Below are 18,318 nucleotides of genomic sequence, written 5' to 3'. Positions count from 1 at the left end.
GGGGTCGGAGTACTCTGCGGGGGGCGGGGACAGCACGCCCACATGGGAAGCTGGAGGGGCGCTGGCGCGGCGGGCCGTTGGAGGTGGTGGGTAGGGCCGGGGCGAGGCGGGGCGGGGCCCGATCCTGGGCCGGCGGCTGTGGGCGGGGCCTAAAAGTTGTGGCTGGACTGTGGGCGGGGACATAGTGTTGTTTGGACAGCTGTGTGGCTGGGCTCGGATGCGGGGCGGAAGCGCTGTAGGCGGGGCCAGAAAGTTTTGCCTGACTGAAAGTCCAGATTGTTGGCCGGGACGTTGGGGGCGGACCCAGAGGCTGACGCGTGCCGGGGGCGGGGCCGCAATGTAGTGGGGAGCCAGGGGGCGGGGCCAGGGAGCTGGCGGGTAATGCTGGGGGTGGAGCCAGAAAGTTTCGTCTGAGCCACGGGCGCGGCCAGAGCGTTGGCGGGGAAGCGGGGAGCTGAGCCAGAACCCTGGGGAAGCCACGGGTGGGGCCAGATGCTGACGTAACTAGGTGTGGGAGGGAGTCAGGGGGCGTGTCCAGGAAGTTGGCCAGGCCAATCGGAGGCGGGGCCAGAGGGTTGCCTGGGCAGGTCGGAGGCGGGGCTAGAATAATAATAATAATGGGAGGGGCGGGTCTAGGCTGTTGCCTGGGAGAAAGTCGGGAGCGGGGCCAGATTAATGGCCCATGGGTTGGGGCGGGGCTAGAGCGGTTTCCAGGATGTTGGGGAAGTGGACCTGGCATTCCCAGCTGGATTGAAGCTGGAGCTTTGCACAGAAAATCTGGGGCGGGCCTGGGTATTTTTGTCCTTGTTGGGGCTGGTGGAGTATTCAGTGGGGCAAAAGTCCAGTTCCAGGAAGCCTGGCCAGTGAGTTCTGGGCCTGTGTACAGAATCCTTTCGGGGGAGGCGGGAGGCTGTCGAGCTTCCTTAGGTGCTGGAGACGGGGACTAGGAAGTCCCTGGGAAAGGTGTGGGCTTGGCGTGTTCTCTGAGAACTTGGGCAGCCAATAAGAGTGGGGTTCAGACTTTCTTTGAGCGTGGGATTGGGAATGTTTCTGAACCTTACCTGGCGGAGCTAGAATATTCGCCTGGATATGAGAGGCACCAGGATGAGCACAGGAAGGTGGGTCTGGAACTTTCTTGTGCAGGCTGGTTGGAGGGGTTGTAGTTGGAACTCTCTTGATAGGGAACCGGGCTAGCACTCATACCACAGGGTATGCAGGCTGGACTAGAATCTGCGTTTGGAGGAGAGCAGTGTTGGATACTTAAGTAGTGGGTGGGGGCCAGAATATCCCCAAAGTGGGTTTGACTAGATTGTTTACATGGGAACTGGGTGAGTACACAAAGATCTTGAAAGGGCTGACTCTTAATTTCTTTTTTTTTTTTTTGAGACGGAATCTCGCTCTGTTGCCCAGGCTGGAGTGCAGTGGCGCGATCTTGGCTCACTGCAAGCTCCTCCTTCCCTGGTTCACGCTATTCTGCTGCCTCAGCCTGTAGCTGGGACTGCAGGCGCCCGCCACCACGCCCGGCTAATTTTTGTATTTTTAGTAGAGATGGGGTGTCACCGCGTTATCCAGGATAGTCTCGATCTCCTGACCTTGTGATCTGCCCATCTCGGCCTCCCAAAGTGCTGGGATTACGCCTGGCCTGCCTGGCTAATATTTTTGTATTTTTTTTAGTAGAGATGGGGTTTCACCCTGTTAGCCAGTATGGTCTCGATTTCCTGACCTCGTGATCCGCCCGTCTAGGCCTCCCAAAGTGCTGGGATTACAGGTGTGAGACACCACACCCGGCCCATCTTAATTTCTACCGAGAAGGTGGAGCTGGCAGTTGAAGGGAGGGAGAGTGAGGGCTAGAATTCTCTTGCGGTACAGGTTTTTTTGTGTATGGCTGTGAGGAGCCCCCAGTATGTTAGAGGATGAAGTAGATTGGGGGGCCATTGGCCTTAGTCCTTCTTTTTCTTCTGCCCCCAGGAACCCTCAGTGCTGTCTAGATTCTGCAGGGGAGGTTTGCTGGGACCTTGACCCCACCCAGCCAGCGAAATGGTGAGGCTGAAAGTGGGTCTCTAGAATCTCAGTTTGGGGGAAGGGGGCTTGGGAGGATGGGATCCAGGGGGGCAGACTCTCAGACCCTGGGGAAAATCCCTGGTATGGGTGGAGGTTTTTCCTTCCATCCCTCAACTGCCTCCCGGTCTCAGGCAGCCACACTCGATTTGAAATCAAAGGAGGAGAAGGATGCTGAGTTGGACAAGAGGATCGAGGCTCTTCGGCGGAAGAATGAGGCCCTCATCCGGCGCTACCAGGTGCCCTAGCCCCGCCCTGGGAGACCCCATCCCCTCTCTTCCCCGCAGTGAGTTTTTCTCACCTCTCCCTTAAAACCTTTTCATGGCTCTCCATCACTGTCAGGATAAAAGCCAAAGGCCTTAGCCTGACATCCCTTCTTTCATTCCATTATTCATTCATTCATTCATTCATTTGTTCACAAGTATTCCCCAATATCTTTACCATACCAGCCCCAGTGCTGAGTGGTGCTGGGGATACAGCTGTGACTGAGACAGACCCAGGCCTACCCCTCCAGGGTCCACCGTCTAGTCAGGGATGTCCCAGAGCAGACAAGTCTGGAATCAGGAAATTCAGGGGTCTGTGGGAGTCCGGAGGAGGCTCCTGCCCAGCCTTGGGGATATCAGGAAGGGTTTCCTGGAGGAGTGGACTCTGAGGCTTGAGTGGTGAGTAGACAATAACCAGTTGAGAAGGAGAGGGGAACATGTTTCAGGCAGAGAGAACAGTTTGTGCAAATGTTGGAAGCAAGAGAGAGCTTGGAGCTTCAAGTTGGAGGGTTGGTTAGGAGAGAATTGACCTGGGCAGGTCAGCAGGGACTAGGCTGTGCGGGGCCCTGAATGCCACCAGGCTGAGTTTGAACTTTGTCCTGAGGGCACTGGGGAGCCAGGGAGAGCCTTGAGCAGGGGTGGGACCCGTCAGAATAGTTCTTTAGGAAGACGTCTCTGGGTGCTGTGTGGTGGTGGGGGGGAGGAGGTGATACTGGAGCCCAGTGACCGAGGAGGAAGCTGGGGCTGGAACCCTAGTGGGAGAGGAGGTACCTGGCTCAGGGCAGGGCTGTTGAGAGGAACTCAGTTACTAAAGGGCAGCTGGGGGCAGGGGGAGGAAGAGGGAGGATTTAGGACAAGGCCGCTGAGTAGGTGGTATGGCTGTCCCTGAGATGGGATCTGGGGGGAGGCGTGGGTTTCATTTATTCATTCCTCATGAATTCATTCATTTAATAAAAGGCATATTGAATTTCCCTTGTGGGCCAGGCAGCGTTCTAGACTTGGGATACATGTCAGTGACATACATCACTGAAAGCGGACCGACATTCCTGTCCCCAGGCAGATTCTGCTGTAGTGGAGGAAGCAGACAGTGAGCAAGACGCACAGGGTGCTGGGTGCAAATGGGATGAGAACAGAGAGGGTGGCAGGGAGCTGGTTTCCATAGGGTGCTCAGGGAAAGCCTCACCAGAAGGCAGCATTGGAGCAGAGACCTGCAGGAGGTGAGGGGTTGGAAGATCTCTGGGAAAAGTGTTCCTGGCAGAGAGAGCCGCTGGTGCAAAGCCCCTGAGGCAGGTTTGAGCTGGATGTGTTCTGGGAATAGCAAGGAAGCTGGAGTGATCGCGGGGCAGAGGGTGAGAGATGAGGTCAGGGAGGTACCAAGGCCAGACCCCACGGGTCCCACAGGATGTGGGGAAGGTTGTTACTCAGAGATGGGCACCACAGGAGCGTTCTGAGTGGGGCAGCAACGTGATGGGGTTTGAGGGATATGAGTGGCCTTCTTGTCCAGAGCCCAGGAGAGAGGCCTGGGCTGGGGCCAGACTTAGGCGGAGATCAGGGGTCTGTGGGAGTCCGTCTGGTGGACAGGGCACCTGACGCTTCCCTACCCCGGGTGTCTGTTCCTAGGAGATTGAGGAAGACCGTAAGAAAGCTGAACTTGAGGGAGTCGCGGTCACAGCTACCCGAAAGGGCCGCTCAGTGGAGAAGGAGAACATGGCAGTGGAGTCGGTGAGCTCATCACTGGGGTTAGGGATCCTGGGGATGGGGAGGGGCAGAGGGTTGAGGCCTGGGACCCAGGAGCCCCCAGCTGTCCTGCACCAGTGGGTGGCCTCCATCCTGGCCGCATGCCTGCCTGCCCCAGTGACTGTATTTTCCCCATCTCCTCTCTTCCAGGAGAAAAACCTGGGTCCTTCCCGGAGGTCTCCTGGGACCCATCGGCCCCCAGGGGCCAGCAAGGGGGGCCGGACTCCTCCACAGCAGGGAGGCCGGGCTGGCATGGGCCGAGCATCGCGCAGCTGGGAGGGCAGTCCTGGGGAGCAGCCTCGAGGAGGAGGAGCTGGGGGCCGTGGCCGGAGAGGCCGGGGCTGGGGTTCCCCTCACCTCTCTGGAACTGGAGACACCTCAATCTCCGACCGTAAATCTAAGGTAGGAGCTAGGCAGCACCTGGAGCCCTGGCTGAGGTTCTCCGTTGTCTGTTTCTGTCTGTTCCTCCTCTCAAATGCACAGTTGTCCTGTGTGTCCATCTTTCGGCATCTCTCTCTGAGCCTCTGCATCTGGGTCTGTCTCTCTCTTCCTTTACCACCTCCTCCTCCTCCCGCTTTCCCTCTTCTAGTTCCTCCTGTTCCTTCCCTCTCTCCTCACGCCCAGAGCTCGCATGTTCTTCCTTGTCTCTTTCTCTCCTGCCCGTGCTCCCCCTCTTCTCATTCCTCCTCGCCTTCCTTCCCTCTCCTCTCCTGCAATACCTAGTGCTGCGTGTCCTTCTCTGTCGCTCGCTCTTTGTCTCCCTTTTTCTGGCTTTCTGGTGCATGCTTGCCGGCTCATCCTCTGTCCCCACCTCTCCTGCCTTTCTGGCACTGTGTGTGTGTCTGGTGGGCTGTCTCTATCTGGTGTGCTTGTGGGCACAGGCTCTGTGTGGCATTCTGTTTCTGTGTTTGTGTTGGTCCTCGGCTTTGTTTGTGGGGAGCAGTAATCTTACTGTAACTGCCTCACTCATCCATGACGTGCAGGTCAGCAGGGTGTGAGGCGGTCTAGCTGAGTGGCTGACAGCCCACCATGGACATGGGTCGAACCTGGTTCTGTGAGTTACCTGTCCTTGGGCAGCTCACTTCGCCTGTGAGCTTCTGGTTCTAGCATTTACACGGGAATAAGAAGATTCAAAAATTAGCCGGGCGTGGTGGTGGGCACCTGTCATCCCAGCTACTTGGGAGGTTGAGGCAGGAGGATCACTTGAACCTGGGAGGCGGAGGTTGCAGTGAGCTGAGATCACGCCATTGTACTCCAATCTGGACAACAAGAGTGAAATTCTGTCTCAAAAAAAAAAAAAAAAAGAATTAGACTTAAATTGGGCATGCCAAGCTGCTGTCACAAAAGACGCCAAAATCTCACGACCTAAGTAGAGTAGGAGTTTATTTCTCTCTTGTATGCTGAGCCCTACAGGAGGTGGGTGGTCCAGGGGGCGAGGCCCCGCTCCATGATGTGACTCAGGGACCCAGGTTCCTGCTTTTTTCTTTTTGAGACGGAGTCTTGCTCTTTTGCCTATGCTGGAGTGCAGTGGTGCAATCTCGGCTCACTGTAAGCTCTGCCTCCCGGGTTCACGCCATTCTCCTGCCTCAGCCTCCCAAGTAGCTGGGACCACAGGCACCCACCGCCACGCCCAGCTAATTTTTTGCGTTTTTAGTAGAGACGGGGTTTCACCATGTTAGCCAGGATGGTCTCGATCTCCTGACCTTGTGATCCGCCCGCCTCGGCCTCCCAAAGTGCTGAGATTACAGGCGTGAGACACCACGCCCGGCCAATATTCGTATTTTTAGTAGAGACAGGGTTTCGCCATGTTGGCTAGGCTGGCCTTGAACTCCTGACTTCAGGTGATCCTACCGCCTTGGCCTCCCAAAATGCTAGGATTACATGTGGGAGCCACCGCACCCGGCCTGGTTCCTGCTTTTTGTTGCTTCGTGGCCCCCAGGTCATGGTTATTGTCTGTGGTAAAAGCTGGGTTGCTGACATGATTGCAGTTCAGTTCATAGGAAGGGGAAAGATGAGACTGCTTTATCACTTTTGGTCATGTCCTGTTGGTTGGTGAGAACTTAGACACATGGTCATACCTAACCTCAAAGGAGACTAGGAAATGAAAACATTGTGTCCAGCTGGCTGGCTATATGCACTCCTAAAATTTTGTTACTAGCTTGGTTACTAGTAACAAGTAGTTACCAGCTGCTTGGAGTGCTGGGTGCTGTGGTGTGCGCTTGTGGTCCTAGCTACTTGGGAAGCTAAGGTGGGAGGATTGCTTGAGCCCAGGAGTTTGAGACCAGCCTGGGCAACAACAGAGTGAGACCCCCCTCTCTATAAAAATAAAAAAAAAATTAACTGGACGTGGTGGCATGTGCCTGTGGTCCCAGCTACTTACTTGGGAGGCTGAGGCAGGAGGATCACTTGGGAGGCTCAGCCTGGGAGGTCAAGGATGTGGTAAGCTGTGAATATACCACTACTCTCCAGCTTGGGCAACAGAGCAAGACCCTGTCTCAAAAAAAAAAAAAAAAAAATCAATAAAATTTTGTTACCGTGGAAGGAAGAAGGGTAGAACGGATTGTGGTTGGGGTGGGGAGGTCACCTAACTGCCTGCCAATTAATTACTCTTATTGCCACCACTATGATTGTGACCACCTTGGTGTGCCAGGGCCCCCAGCACCCTGACACTGAACTCCCAGGTTCAGTGATTTGCTAGGGAGCCTCATGGCTTAGATTTATCACAGTGAAAGAGGTCACAAAGCAAAATCAGCAGGGGACAGGTTACCTGGGCTGAGGTCTGCGGGAAACCCGGCACGAACTTCCAAGAGTCCCCTCCCTGTGGAGTCCCAGGGGATGCGCTGAATTCCTGCAGCACTGGATTGTGACAATATGTGGCTACCAGGGATGCTCACGAGAGACTCAGCACCCCAGGTTTTTAATTGGGGTCTGGTTTAATTATTTTTATTTATTGTATTTATATGCTTTTTAAAATTCTTTTTTTTTTTTTTTTTTGAGATGGAGTTTCCCTCTTGTTGCCCAGGCTGGAGTACAGTGGCATGATTTCAGCTCACTGCAACCTCCATCTTTTGGTTTCAAGCAGTCCTGCCTCAGCCTCCCAAGTAGCTGGGATTGCAGGCGCCCACCACCATGCTCGGCTAATTTTTGTATTTTTAGTAGAGACGGGGTTTCACCATGTTGGCCAGGCTGGTCTTGAACTCCTGACCTCGTGATCCACCTGCCTCAGCCTTCCAAAGTGCTGGGATAACGGGCGTGAGCCACTGCGCCCAACCCATTATTTTTATTTTTATTATTTATTTATTTATCTTTTTGAGACGGAATCTCGCTCTGTCACCCAGACTGGAGTGCAGTGGCACGAGCTTGGCTCACTGCAAGCTCTGCTTCCTGGGTTCACGCCATTCTCCTGCCTCAGCCTCCCAAGTAGCTGGGACTACAGGCGCCTGCCACCACGCCCGTCTTTTTTTTTTTTTTTTTTTTTTTTTGTATTTTTAGTAGAGACGAGGTTTCACTGTGTTAGCCAGGATGGTCTCAATCTCCTGACCTTGTGATCCACCTGCCTGGGCCTCCCAAAGTGCTGGTATTACAGGTGTGAGCCACCACACCCAGTCATGTTTAAAATTTTTTATAGAGACGGGGTCTTGCTATGTTGCCTAGTCTGGTCTTGAACTCCTGGGTTCAAGCAATCCTCCTGCCTTGGCCTCCCAGCGTGCTTGGATTAGAGGTTTAAGCCACCATGTCAGCCTGGAGGCTGGTTTTGAACGCGGGCTCCCTCCGTCTAGTATGTACTGAAATTCCAGACCCCCCCCATAGGAAAGCCAGTGTAGTATATATTGTGTTGTTTGCATAGACTAGGCCTGACCAACCAGCCTCATTAGTTCACTACTGACCCTGAGCACGGAGCATGCTGAGAGCAAATGCTCAGACACCAGCAGACCAGTCCGAGGAGAGGAGCCTCAGGCCTGCTGGGCAGCCCCTCTCCTGCATGGGCGGCCTAATAGTTCTCCCTGAAGCTGGGTATCCCTATCTTTATCCCCCCAGGAGTGGGAGGAGCGGCGCAGGCAGAATATTGAGAAGATGAACGAGGAGATGGAGAAGATCGCCGAGTACGAGCGCAACCAGCGGGTCAGTGTTGTGGGTGTCCCCGTGGCGGGGCCCAGCTGCCTGGGCTATGGGGAGCCGGCGCCAATCCCCTGCTCCGCTGCCTGCAGGAAGGGGTGCTCGAACCCAACCCGGTGCGGAACTTCCTGGATGACCCCCGTCGACGCAGCGGGCCCCTGGAGGAATCTGAGCGGGACCGCCGGGAGGACAGCCGCCGGCATGGCCGCAACTGGGGGGGCCCTGATTTTGAGCGGGTGCGCTGTGGCCTTGAGCATGAGCGGCAGGTGGGTGCTGGCGGTGAGGACACCCCGGGGCTCTCAGGGCTATGATGGGGACTGCGCAGCAGGAACCAGACAGATCAGGGCCATGGGGCCTCTACTTTTTTGTGCCATAGCACAGGACTTTTTTTTTCATTGAGATGGAGTTTTGCTCTGTCACCCATTCTGGAGTGCAGTGGCACCTTCTCGGCTCACTGCAACCTTTGCCTCCCGGGTTCAAGCAATTCTTCTGACTCAGCCTCCCAAGTAGCTGAGATTACAGGTGAGCACCACCACGCCTGGCTAATTTTTTCGTATTTTCAGTAGAGATGGGGTTTCACCATGTTGGCCAGGCTGGTCTTCAACTCCTGACCTCAAGTAATCCACCTGCCTTGGCCTCCCAAAATGCTGGGATTACAGGTGTGAGCCACTGTGCTTGGCCAGGATTTTAATTATTAAGGATTTGTGGTATGTTTTGTTTCCTGCTAAGGCAAATCTCCCCTCATTGTTAATGACATCAGCATTTATGAGGCACCTACCATGTGGTAGATGCTGTGTGAGGGGTGGGGACCTGGCCTAGAAGAGGAGGGAGGGGCAATGTCCTTGCACTTGGTGGTCCACCCCCAAATTGTTCATCTGTTGGTTCTTCTGTCTATACCACACTGCTCTAGTTGTTACAGCCTTGTGGTATGTTTGAGGGTTTTCTTGTTACTAACAGTATTTTTTTTTTTTTGAGACGGAGTCTCGCTCTGTCACCCAGGCTGGACTGCAGTGGTGCCATCTTGGCTCACTGCAAGCTCCGCCTCCCGGGTTCACGCCAGTCTCCTGCCTCAGCCTCCTGAGTAGCTGGGAGTAGCCACACAGCCGGCTAATTTTTTGTATTTTCAGTAGAGATAGGGTTTCACCATGTTAGCCAGGATGGTCTTAATCTCCTGACCTTGTGATCTGCCCCCCTCAGCCTCCCAAAGTGCTGGGATTACAGGCGTGAGCCACCACGCCCGACGGGATAAGAGTTTTGAGGCAGAGCCCCTTCCTTGATGAGGTTTCTATTGGTGGGAGCTGAGTAAATGAAAATATAGCAAGATGTGAGGTTCTGCCAAGTGTTACGGAGAAAAATCCAGCAGCTCAGGGTATAGGAGGATGCTACTTAGGAGATTTGAGAGGGCCTCTCTGATGAGATGCCACCTGAGCCTACTTGGTTGTGATCTCTGCCTTGTCATCGCTTCCCTGTGTGACCCTGAGCAAGTGGATGTGCCCTGGGGCTTAGGGGTGGGGTGGGGGGTGGGACAGCGCCCTGACTCCCCCTGGGCTGGGGGGCAGGGCCGCCGAGCTGGCCTGGGCAGTGCTGGAGACATGACGTTGTCCATGACGGGCCGGGAGCGGTCAGAGTACCTGCGCTGGAAGCAGGAGAGGGAGAAGATCGACCAGGAGCGGCTGCAGAGGCACCGCAAACCCACTGGCCAGTGGCGGCGCGAGTGGGACGCCGAGAAGACTGATGGGATGTGAGTCTCCTTCCCACTGCCCTTCCCATGTGGCACCTTGACCTTGGCCCTGACTTCTAAGTCCTATGCTTCTCTCTGGTTTCTCCTGCTGTGTATGAGTGAGTGACTGCTATATTCTGAGATGCTGTGGACCAGCTGCCAGAGCTCAGTGGCACGTGAGAGCATTTCTGGTTTTCTTTTTTTTTTTTTTTTTGGAGACAGAGTCTTGCTCTGCTGCCCAGGCTGGATGGAGTGCAGTGGCGTGATCTCAGCTCACTGCAACCTCTGCCTCCTGGGTTCAAGCAATTCTCCTGCCTCAGCCTCCTGAGCAGCTGGGGTGAGAGGATTTCTTCTGTGTGCACAGGTGTGCTGGGCTCATCTGATCCAGGCTGGACGCTAAGCTGTGGGTCCCACTGGGCTTGGCTCCTTGCGGCAGGGTAAACTTATTCTGCGCCAGGGTGTTCATTCTGCTGTCCAGGCTGAGGGCAGCAGCTGCCTGGGGAGCGCTTGCCCTGACATGGGCAGATGCACAAGCAGGCACACTTGTCAGTCATTTTTGCCAGCACACTCCATCTCACTGGGGCGGGGAAGTAAGCTCTGCCCACTCCAGTGGATAAGAACACCGGTGGCAGCCGGGCGCGGTGGCTCAAGCCTGTAATCCCAGCACTTTGGGAGGCCGAGACGGGCGGATCACGAGGTCAGGAGATCGAGACCATCCTGGCTAACACGGTGAAACCCCGTCTCTACTAAAAAATACAAAAAACTAGCCAGGCGAGGTGGCGGGCGCCTGTAGTTCCAGCGACTCAGGAGGCTGAGGCAGGAGAATGGCGTAAACCCGGGAGGCGGAGCTTGCAGTGAGCTGAGATCTGGCCACTGCACTCCAGCCTGGGTGACAGAGCGAAACTCCGTCTCGAAAAAAAAAAAAAAAAAAAAAGAACACCGGTGGCTGCAGGGACGTCAGTTCCAGTGCAGGGAGGGTGTGAAGGCTGTTTAACAGCGATTAGACCTTTGCATCCTCCCGCCAGCCTCTGACCTGTCCCCACCAACGCAGATTCCTGAACGTCTCTCCATGCCCCACCATCACCTTCTTTTTTTTTCTTTTTCTTTTGAGATGGAGTCTCTCAGTGTTGCTTGGGCTGGAGTACAATGATGTGATCTCGGCTCACTGCAACCTCTGCCTCCTGGGTTCAAGCGATTCTCCTGCCTCAGCCTCCCGTGTAGCTGGGATTACAGGTGCCTGCCACCGCATCCAGCTAATTTTTGTATTTTTAGTAGAGACAGGGTTTCACCATGTTGGCCTGGCTGGTCTTGAACTCCTGACCTCATGATTTGCCCACCTGAATCTCCCAAAGTGCTGAGATTACAGGTGTGAGCCACCGCGCCCGGCACCACCACCTTACCCCAGTGGCATTGTTAACCTCAAGTTTGACTCTGTCCCCCGATTCAGTGAGACTTAAAGCCCTCAGCACATCGTCATCATGGGGACCAACTTCCATAGCCAAGAAGGAGAAGGTTCAGGAAGAGCCAATAAATGGCAGTATTTAAAGATCAGTAACTTTAGGTTTTACCTCATCCCCCATTCTTTCCTGTGTTGAAAGTTTTCATTCACCTATAACTTGTTTTTTGGCTTTGGCTAAGGAGAAGGATTTTGTCTGCCCGGTGATCGGGAAGCATCCTGTTATGGATTATGAGCTAAGCCTGTGCGAGTGTGAGAAATATTTTGATCAGATACTATAGCTGATCTTCCTAAGGAGGAGGCAGCTGGACTTTTGGGGAGATGTTCTCAGCGTTCACAGTGAGAAAGTATTTGTTTTTCCTGTGTGTCCCAAAAGCAGTTGGCAACAAGTCTGATTAATAATGTGTGTGTGGGCTGGGCGCAGTGGCTCACGTCTGTAATCCCAGCACTTTGGGAGGCCGAGGCGGGTGGATCATGAGGTCAGGAGATCAAGACCATCCTGGTCAACATGGTGAAACTCCGTCTCTACCAAAAATGCAAAAAATGGCGGGGCGCAGTGGCTCACGCCTGTAATCCCAGCACTTTGGGAGGCCGAGGCGGGCAGGTCCCGAGGTCAGGAGATGGAGACCATCCTGGCTAACACGGTAAAATGCTGTCTCTACTAAAAATACAAAAAATTAGTTGGGTGTGGTGACGGGCGCCTGTAGTCCCAGCTGCTCGGGAGGCTGAGGCAGGAGAATGGCATGAACCTGGGAGGCAGAGCTTGCAGTGAGCCAAGATTGCACCACTGCACTCCAGCCTGGGCGAAACAGCGAGATTTCGTCTCAAAAAAAAAAAAAATGTGTTTGTGGGCCAGGCGCAGTGGCTCACACTTATAATCCCCGCAATCCCAGCACATTAAGAGGCCGAGGCTAGAGGACTGCTTGAACCCCGGAGGTTTGCAGTGAGCCGTTATGATGCCACTGCACTCCAGCCTGGACCACAGAGCAAGACCCTATATCTAAGAAAAAAAAATGCATTGTGTCTTGCTTTCATCAGCATATATTTGAGTCCCCCCTATGTCATGGAAGGTTCTAGGCGATACAGCAGCAAACAAAACATTACTGCCTTTGTGGAACTAAGAATGTAGTGGGCAAGGTGGGTAATTAAGAGGTCTAATGTCAGGCCCGGAAGGATAATGAAGCAGAGTAAGCAGCCAGGGTGGAGATTAGAATTTTAGACTTAGATAATCTGTGTAATAATAATATTATTATTATTTTCTTTTGTTTTTTGAGACTGAGTCTTGCTGTGTTGCCCAGGCTAGAGTGCAGTGGTGTGATCTCAGCTCACTGCAACATCCGCCTTCTGGGTTCAAGAAATTCTCCTGACTCAGCCTCCGGAGTAGCTGAGATTACAGGTGCCTGCCACCATGCCCGGCTAAATTTTTTTTTTTTTTTGAGATAGAGTCTTGCTGTGTTGCCCAGGCTAGAGTGCAGTGGTGCGATCTCGCCTCACTGCAAGCTCTGCCTCTCAGGTTCACGCCATTCTACTGCCTCAGCCTCCCGAGTAGCTGGGACTACAGGCGCCCACCACCACACCCGGCTAATTTTTTGTAGTTTTAGTAGAGACGGGGTTTCACCGTGTTAGCCAGGATGATCTCGATCTCGTGACCTCATGATCCGCCTGCCTTGGCCTCCCAAAGTGCTGGGATTACAGGCGTGAGCCACCGCGCCCGGCCTAATTTTTGTATTTTTAGTAGACCTAGGGTTTCACCCTGGTCTCGAACTCCTGGTCTCAGGTGATCCACCCATCTGGCCTCCCAAAGTGTTGGGATTACAGGTGTGAGCCACTGCGCCCGACCCTAATATTGTCTTAGCTGGGGGTTCAGGAAGGCCTCTGAGCGGAGCCCTGAAAGAAGGTGAGGGAGTGAGCCAGTGAAAAATGTGGGAAGAACGTTCCAGGAGCAGGTGCTAAGGCCCTAAGGCAGGAGCTAGGTGTGGTGGAAGAGCCTAGAGAGAGGCGAGAGAGACTGGTGGGAAAAGTCAGTCAGTTGGGGGTCATGTACTTGGGCAAGGGTCTGTGGTGATTCCCCCAAATTTTTGTTTTGGCGCCCACATTCTGAATCTTTTTGTATTTGTCACTATGCTGTCAAATTTGCCTCTCACCCATCACCTGGTCCTTTTTTTTTTTTTTTGAGGTAGGGTCTCCCTCTGACACCCAGGCTGAAGTACAGTGGCTTGATCATGGCTCACTGGAGCCGTAACCTCCCAGGCTTAAGCAATCCTCCCTCCTCAGCCTCCCTAGTAGCTGGGATTACAGGCGTGCGCCACCACGCCCAGCTAATTTTTGTATTTTTTGTAGAGGTGGGGCTTCGCCATGTTCACCAGGCTGGTCTGAACTCCTGGGCTTAAGCGATCTGTCTGCCTCAGCCTCCCAGAGTACTGGGATTACAAGCTTGAGCCACCATGCCCAGCCCTGTCCTACTTCTAGTGACCCCTGTCTGGTTGACCATCTGTGACTAATCCGATTTCTGACCCTGACCTCTCCCATCTTCTTGATCCTCTTGTTACCGTGTCCCCCAGCTGCCCGCTCATCCGTTATCTTTCCCCAGGTTCAAGGATGGCCCAGTCCCTGCCCATGAACCATCCCACCGCTATGGTGAGTGGGTGCCCTTGGATGAGCCGAGGCTCGGTCTGGGAGTCGGGTGGTGTGTGCCACGCCTTCCCTTTCCCATCATACCTGGGTTCTGTTGCAGATGACCAGGCCTGGGCCCGGCCCCCGAAGCCCCCTACGTTTGGGGAGTTCCTGTCCCAGCGCAAAGCTGAGGCCAGCAGCCGCAGGAGGAGAAAGAGCAGTCGGCCCCAGGCCAAGGCAGCGCCCCGGGCCTACAGGTGGGGCATCCCTTCTGTGGGCTTGCATACCCCCAGGGCTCTCCACAGGGCGTCCTCTTTTTTGTCTTGCTGTGAAGGTGTGGATACATCTGTCTGTCGCTGTCTTTGTCTTGGCCCTATCTCACAGGTCTGTGGTTTGAGGGGTTTGGGATCTGGCTCTTGGTTTTACCCTCATCTGTCCCCTTTCTGCCCTTACCCATCTCCTCTTCTGCCACCTGCCCCGCTATCTGTCTTTGACACCTGGGGACACACATCTGCCATTCCCTTAGTGCTCCAACATGCCAGGTGCTCTGGGCAGCTCCTCCCTAGGGAGGGTGGAAGCAGGAAGCCCTTCCTCCTGTCTACTCTCCACCCAGGCATCACCCCTTCCCTCTGTTCCCTCTAGTGACCATGATGACCGCTGGGAGACAAAAGAGGGGGCAACATCCCCCGCCCCTGAGGCTCCACAGCCCACTTCCCCTGTGGAGACATCCACGCAGGTGAGGCTGGGCGGCGGTTCAGGGCATGGGCCTGGGGTGGGGGCTCAGGGCCTGCGCCTTGCCCTGACTTGCCTATGTCCCCAAAGCGACCCAAGATGCCAGCTCCTGCCCACCAGCCTCCCGAAGACAAGGGGGAAGAGAACGAGGGGGAAGAGGATGAAGAATGGGAGGACATAAGTGAGGATGACGAGGAGGAGGAGGAGATTGAGGCGGAGGAAGGTGATGAGGAGGAGGAACCAGCCCAAGACCACCAAGCCCCAGAGGCCGCCCCCACTGGGAGCCCCTGCAGTGAGCAGGACCACGGAGTCCCCTTCAGTCCAGAGGAGCCCCTGCCGGAGCCCCAGGCCCCTGGCACGCCTTCCAGCCCTTTCTCACCACCCAGCGGCCACCAGTCCGTGTCCGATTGGGGTGAAGAGGTGGAGCTGAATTCTCCCCGGACCACCCACCCGGCTGGCGCCCTCTCTCCGGGTGAGGCCTGGCCTTTTGAGACTGCATGAAGCTGGCTGCCTGTGTGTGTGTGTGTGTGTGTGTGCGCGCGCGTGCGTGCAAGTGCGCGTGCCCTGGAGGGGTGTGGCTGGTGGGGGACCCTTGGGGGCTGGGCCCTGGGACCCAGTGTGCCCTACAGCCCTGGTGGCTGTTGGTTGGGGGGCAGACCATGCTCTTCTGTAAGGTCATGCCCTTCTCTGGAATACCTCCTCCCAGAGCCTGCCCCAGCCCTTCGAGCCCCCTCCCCAATAAAGAATTCACATTCTCAAATGACATTCCCCAGGTGTGTCCTTGAACCCCTTCAACTCCCCTGGGCCTTCTCTCTTGGGGTGGGGAGATGTCAGGAGGGAAAGGGGGCTTGACCGGGCCTCCCCTTCCCTAGGAGGTGGCCAGTCAGCCCCTGCCTCCCTGGAGAGTGGGCCTAGCCTCCCAGGAACCCAGAAAGCTGAAGAGGAAGGGTCTGAGGCAACTCCAGGTGGGGGAGTGCATGGGGCAGGGGGTGGAGGCTGCTGCTGCTTTCTGTGGGGCTGAGGGGCAGAGGGCTTGAGGGGAGTGGGGTGTGTGTGTAGGTAGCAGTTGGACCATAGAGGTGAGGTGAAAAGGGTGAGCTGGGATAGGGATTGGAGATGAGCTGGGTGGCAGGGGTGGGGCAAAGGGGCAACTTTTTGGGCCAAGCCAATAGAAATTGGGTATATGGGTCTCCGGAGGTTGAAGCGGGGGTAAGGAAAGGATTAGAATTTTGGAGTCCAGCTCGGGGGTTTTGGAAAGCCCTGGTTTAAGAGTAATGGGGTGTGGTCGGACACCTTGGCTCATGTCTGTAATCCCAGCACTTAGGGAGGCTGAAGTGGGCAGATCACTTGAGGTGAGGAGTTCCAGACCAGTCTGGCCAAGAAGATGAAACCCCGTCTTTACTAAAATAAAAAAAATAGCTGGGCATGGTGGCGTGCGCCTGTAATCCCAGCTACTTGGGAGGCAGGAGGATCGCTTGAACTTGGCAGGCGGAGGCTGCAGTGAGCAGAGATTGCTCCACTGTACTCCCACCTGGGCGACAGAGCGAGACTCCGTCTGCGGGGGGGAGGGTTGGTGTACTAGGGCAGGAGCTAAAGGCGGACTTCGAAATTGAACTGACTCGAAAAGGCCAAAAAGATGTGCAAGGGCAGAAAACTGGATTTAACTGTGGCTGGGATTAGAGTTTTGAGGTGCAACCTAGTGGGGCAAATTAGAATAGAGATGCGGACCCCATCAGCATTTTGGGACCGACGAAGTGCGAGCAAGAGGCCGAGCCCCTCTCCACCTACACTTCGTAGGAGTAAGATTTCGAATCTCAGATGGCCTCCTCTCCCCGCAGAGTGGGATTAGGATTTGGGGGGCAGAGCCGAGGAAGGACTGGTTAGAACAGCAGGCGTTGGCGAAGGAAAGGGGAGGGCGGGTCCTCTCGGACTGGCTTGGTGGAGGTTGGTGAAGGCCGTGAGATGGGGCAGGGGTGGGAGAGGACAGTTTGCAGCGGTGCGTGGCGCGGGGGCCTAGGCTCTCTGTCTTGGGCCACATGTTTGTCGGGAGACAGAGCTCACCACACCCGCGTTTCCTCGATTGTAAACAGAGTTATGTTGTTGGGGGTGTTTGCTGCTGCGTGGGTCCGCTGAGAGGATTAGTCTAAGCTGTGTAAACCGCTTAGCGCCAAGCCGGCTGTGGCAAGGGCTCGAACGGGGTGAGGGGCGTGGCTAGGCGGGGGAGTGGTCCTGGGCCGGGGGGTGGGGGAGGTAGGAAGACTGCTTCCCTCCACTGACTCAGCCCCTTCTCTCCTCAGAGGCGGGCCCCGAGGGCCAGGAGACGGCTGAGATCACCGACTTCCAGAGGGTGCGTTTCTGCAAGGTGGTGGCGGCCCCTCCGCCGCCGGGGGCCGCTCGCTGACCGCGCCCGCCGGACCGCGGCCTCCGCGCTCTGCACTAACCTCCCATCGCCTCGCTCCTCTGTCCTCTGCTTCTGCCACACTCCAGCCAGGAGAGGGTTAAATGTAAGGGGGGAGGAGCCAGGGCCTGCGAGCCGGAGGGGGGGGTGCCAGGGCAGTAGTCGGTGCAGGCCCCACCAACGGGGGACGTCGCGGTACCGGGACGGCTGAGACGCTTCCGCGTTAGCCTCCCATGGAGGCCCTGGGCGGCTCGGGCCGAATCTCCCGCCTCCAGGATTGCATCCGAGGCCTGGCTGATAGCCGGTGACTCTTCCGAAGGGCTTGAATTACTCGGGCACCAGCCTTGTCCTATTAAACGCAGTGCTTCCGCTCACCCTTGAACTGTGTTTCTGGCAGGGGCAGGCTGGGTCGCTGTGCTTGGCGGGCTTTTCCGTGTTGGAAGAGGCGGGAGGAAGGAGTCTTCCTCCACCCTTCTGATCCGTCTTCCCTCCCCCACTCCCGCAGGCCTCCCCGAATTCCTGAAGACGCTGCTGGGAGGGGACTGAAGCTTCCCCGCCTTGATGGGGAGGGGGCGTCAGGAGGGGTTTATCTGGATTTCCAGGCTGTGTTCTCTTCCCCAGAGCCTAGTCTGGACCCCTTGGCTCTAGGGAGAAGACGGTGGGGGAGGAGCTGGGACAAGGGGTGCGATTGCGGTGAGGGGCGGAGTGGAACTTCGGGGTCTGAGGTTGTGCTGAGCGACCTGAAAGGGGGCTGAGCAGGCCTGAAAGGGGGCTGAGCGTGTGCTGGAGGAGGTGGGTCCCGCAGGGGCGGGGCCGGAATGCCGACAAGCGGAGTTAGGGCGGGGGGCGGGGTCGGCACGCGCGGGTGGGGCTCTTGCCACGGTCACGGGGCGGGGCCGTCCGCGGGGGCGTGGTCGGGGTGCCGCGCGCGCGGGGAGCCCGCGGAGGAGGAGAGCGGGGACTGCGGACAAGACTGTGGGAGCCAGAGGGTAGCGCGCGGGGCTCGAGCGCTGGAGTAGACAGTCTGACAGTCAGCGAGAGATACTGGCTGCGGCAGAGGGCGGTGTAGGGCTCCAGGCAGGGCTTGAGCGGGACGAGGGGGCGGGCTCCGAGGCAGGGTAGACGCCTGGGCTGGATGAAGTCCGAGTCTGGGAAGAGAACCGGGTTGTGGTAGGAGGAGGCGGTGATAGAGGTGATGGGGCTAAGCACGGGGGCGGGGCTGGAG

The 18,318-nt window shown here is 56.2% G+C and overlaps 2 protein-coding genes across 6 annotated transcripts in view; both read left to right on the top strand.

Annotated features, from left to right (window-relative positions):
• Positions 1-51: 51 nt before the first annotated feature.
• Positions 52-18,312, top strand: CCDC9 (coiled-coil domain containing 9). 5 transcript variants are annotated; one of them, XM_017889385.1, is made up of 15 exons: positions 52-86; positions 1,969-2,040; positions 2,193-2,297; positions 3,942-4,043; positions 4,209-4,460; positions 8,097-8,180; positions 8,267-8,440; positions 9,734-9,915; positions 13,941-13,987; positions 14,085-14,220; positions 14,606-14,699; positions 14,786-15,167; positions 15,568-15,660; positions 16,993-17,042; positions 17,599-18,312. In XM_017889385.1, the coding sequence occupies exons 2-15, from the start codon at positions 2,038-2,040 to the stop codon at positions 17,614-17,616; spliced, it is 1,722 nt and encodes a 573-aa protein (XP_017744874.1). In that variant the 5' UTR covers positions 52-86; positions 1,969-2,037; the 3' UTR covers positions 17,617-18,312. The 5 variants fall into 5 exon arrangements, with proteins under 5 accessions (XP_017744874.1, XP_017744865.1, XP_017744856.1 ...); XM_017889376.1 differs by lacking the exon at positions 52-86 and adding an exon at positions 704-863; XM_017889367.1 differs by lacking the exon at positions 52-86 and adding an exon at positions 704-1,118.
• Positions 17,912-18,318, top strand: part of INAFM1 (InaF motif containing 1) — a 1,857-nt gene continuing 1,450 nt past the window's right edge. Inside the window, exon 1 of the mRNA XM_017888896.1 lies at positions 17,912-18,082. Within this exon, the coding sequence (XP_017744385.1) occupies positions 17,912-18,082 (171 nt within the window). The remainder of the gene's footprint in view (positions 18,083-18,318) is intronic.

Source organism: Rhinopithecus bieti, unplaced genomic scaffold (genome assembly GCF_001698545.2).
Source record: "Rhinopithecus bieti isolate Rb0 unplaced genomic scaffold, ASM169854v2 scaffold_574, whole genome shotgun sequence".
Lineage (NCBI taxonomy): Eukaryota > Metazoa > Chordata > Mammalia > Primates > Cercopithecidae > Rhinopithecus > Rhinopithecus bieti.
The sequence above is the reverse complement of the archived record's forward strand: the minus strand, read 5'-3'. Positions and strand labels throughout refer to the sequence as shown.

What these genes read in the sequence shown, in the direction of transcription:
- CCDC9 (XM_017889385.1), top strand. An exon ending in GCCTTGAGCATGAGCGGCAG is followed by an intron (nt 8,441 to 9,733) that starts GTGGGTGCTGGC and finishes GCTGGGGGGCAG; the next exon opens with GGCCGCCGAGCTGGCCTGGG. An exon ending in AGGGTCTGAGGCAACTCCAG is followed by an intron (nt 15,661 to 16,992) that starts GTGGGGGAGTGC and finishes TTCTCTCCTCAG; the next exon opens with AGGCGGGCCCCGAGGGCCAG.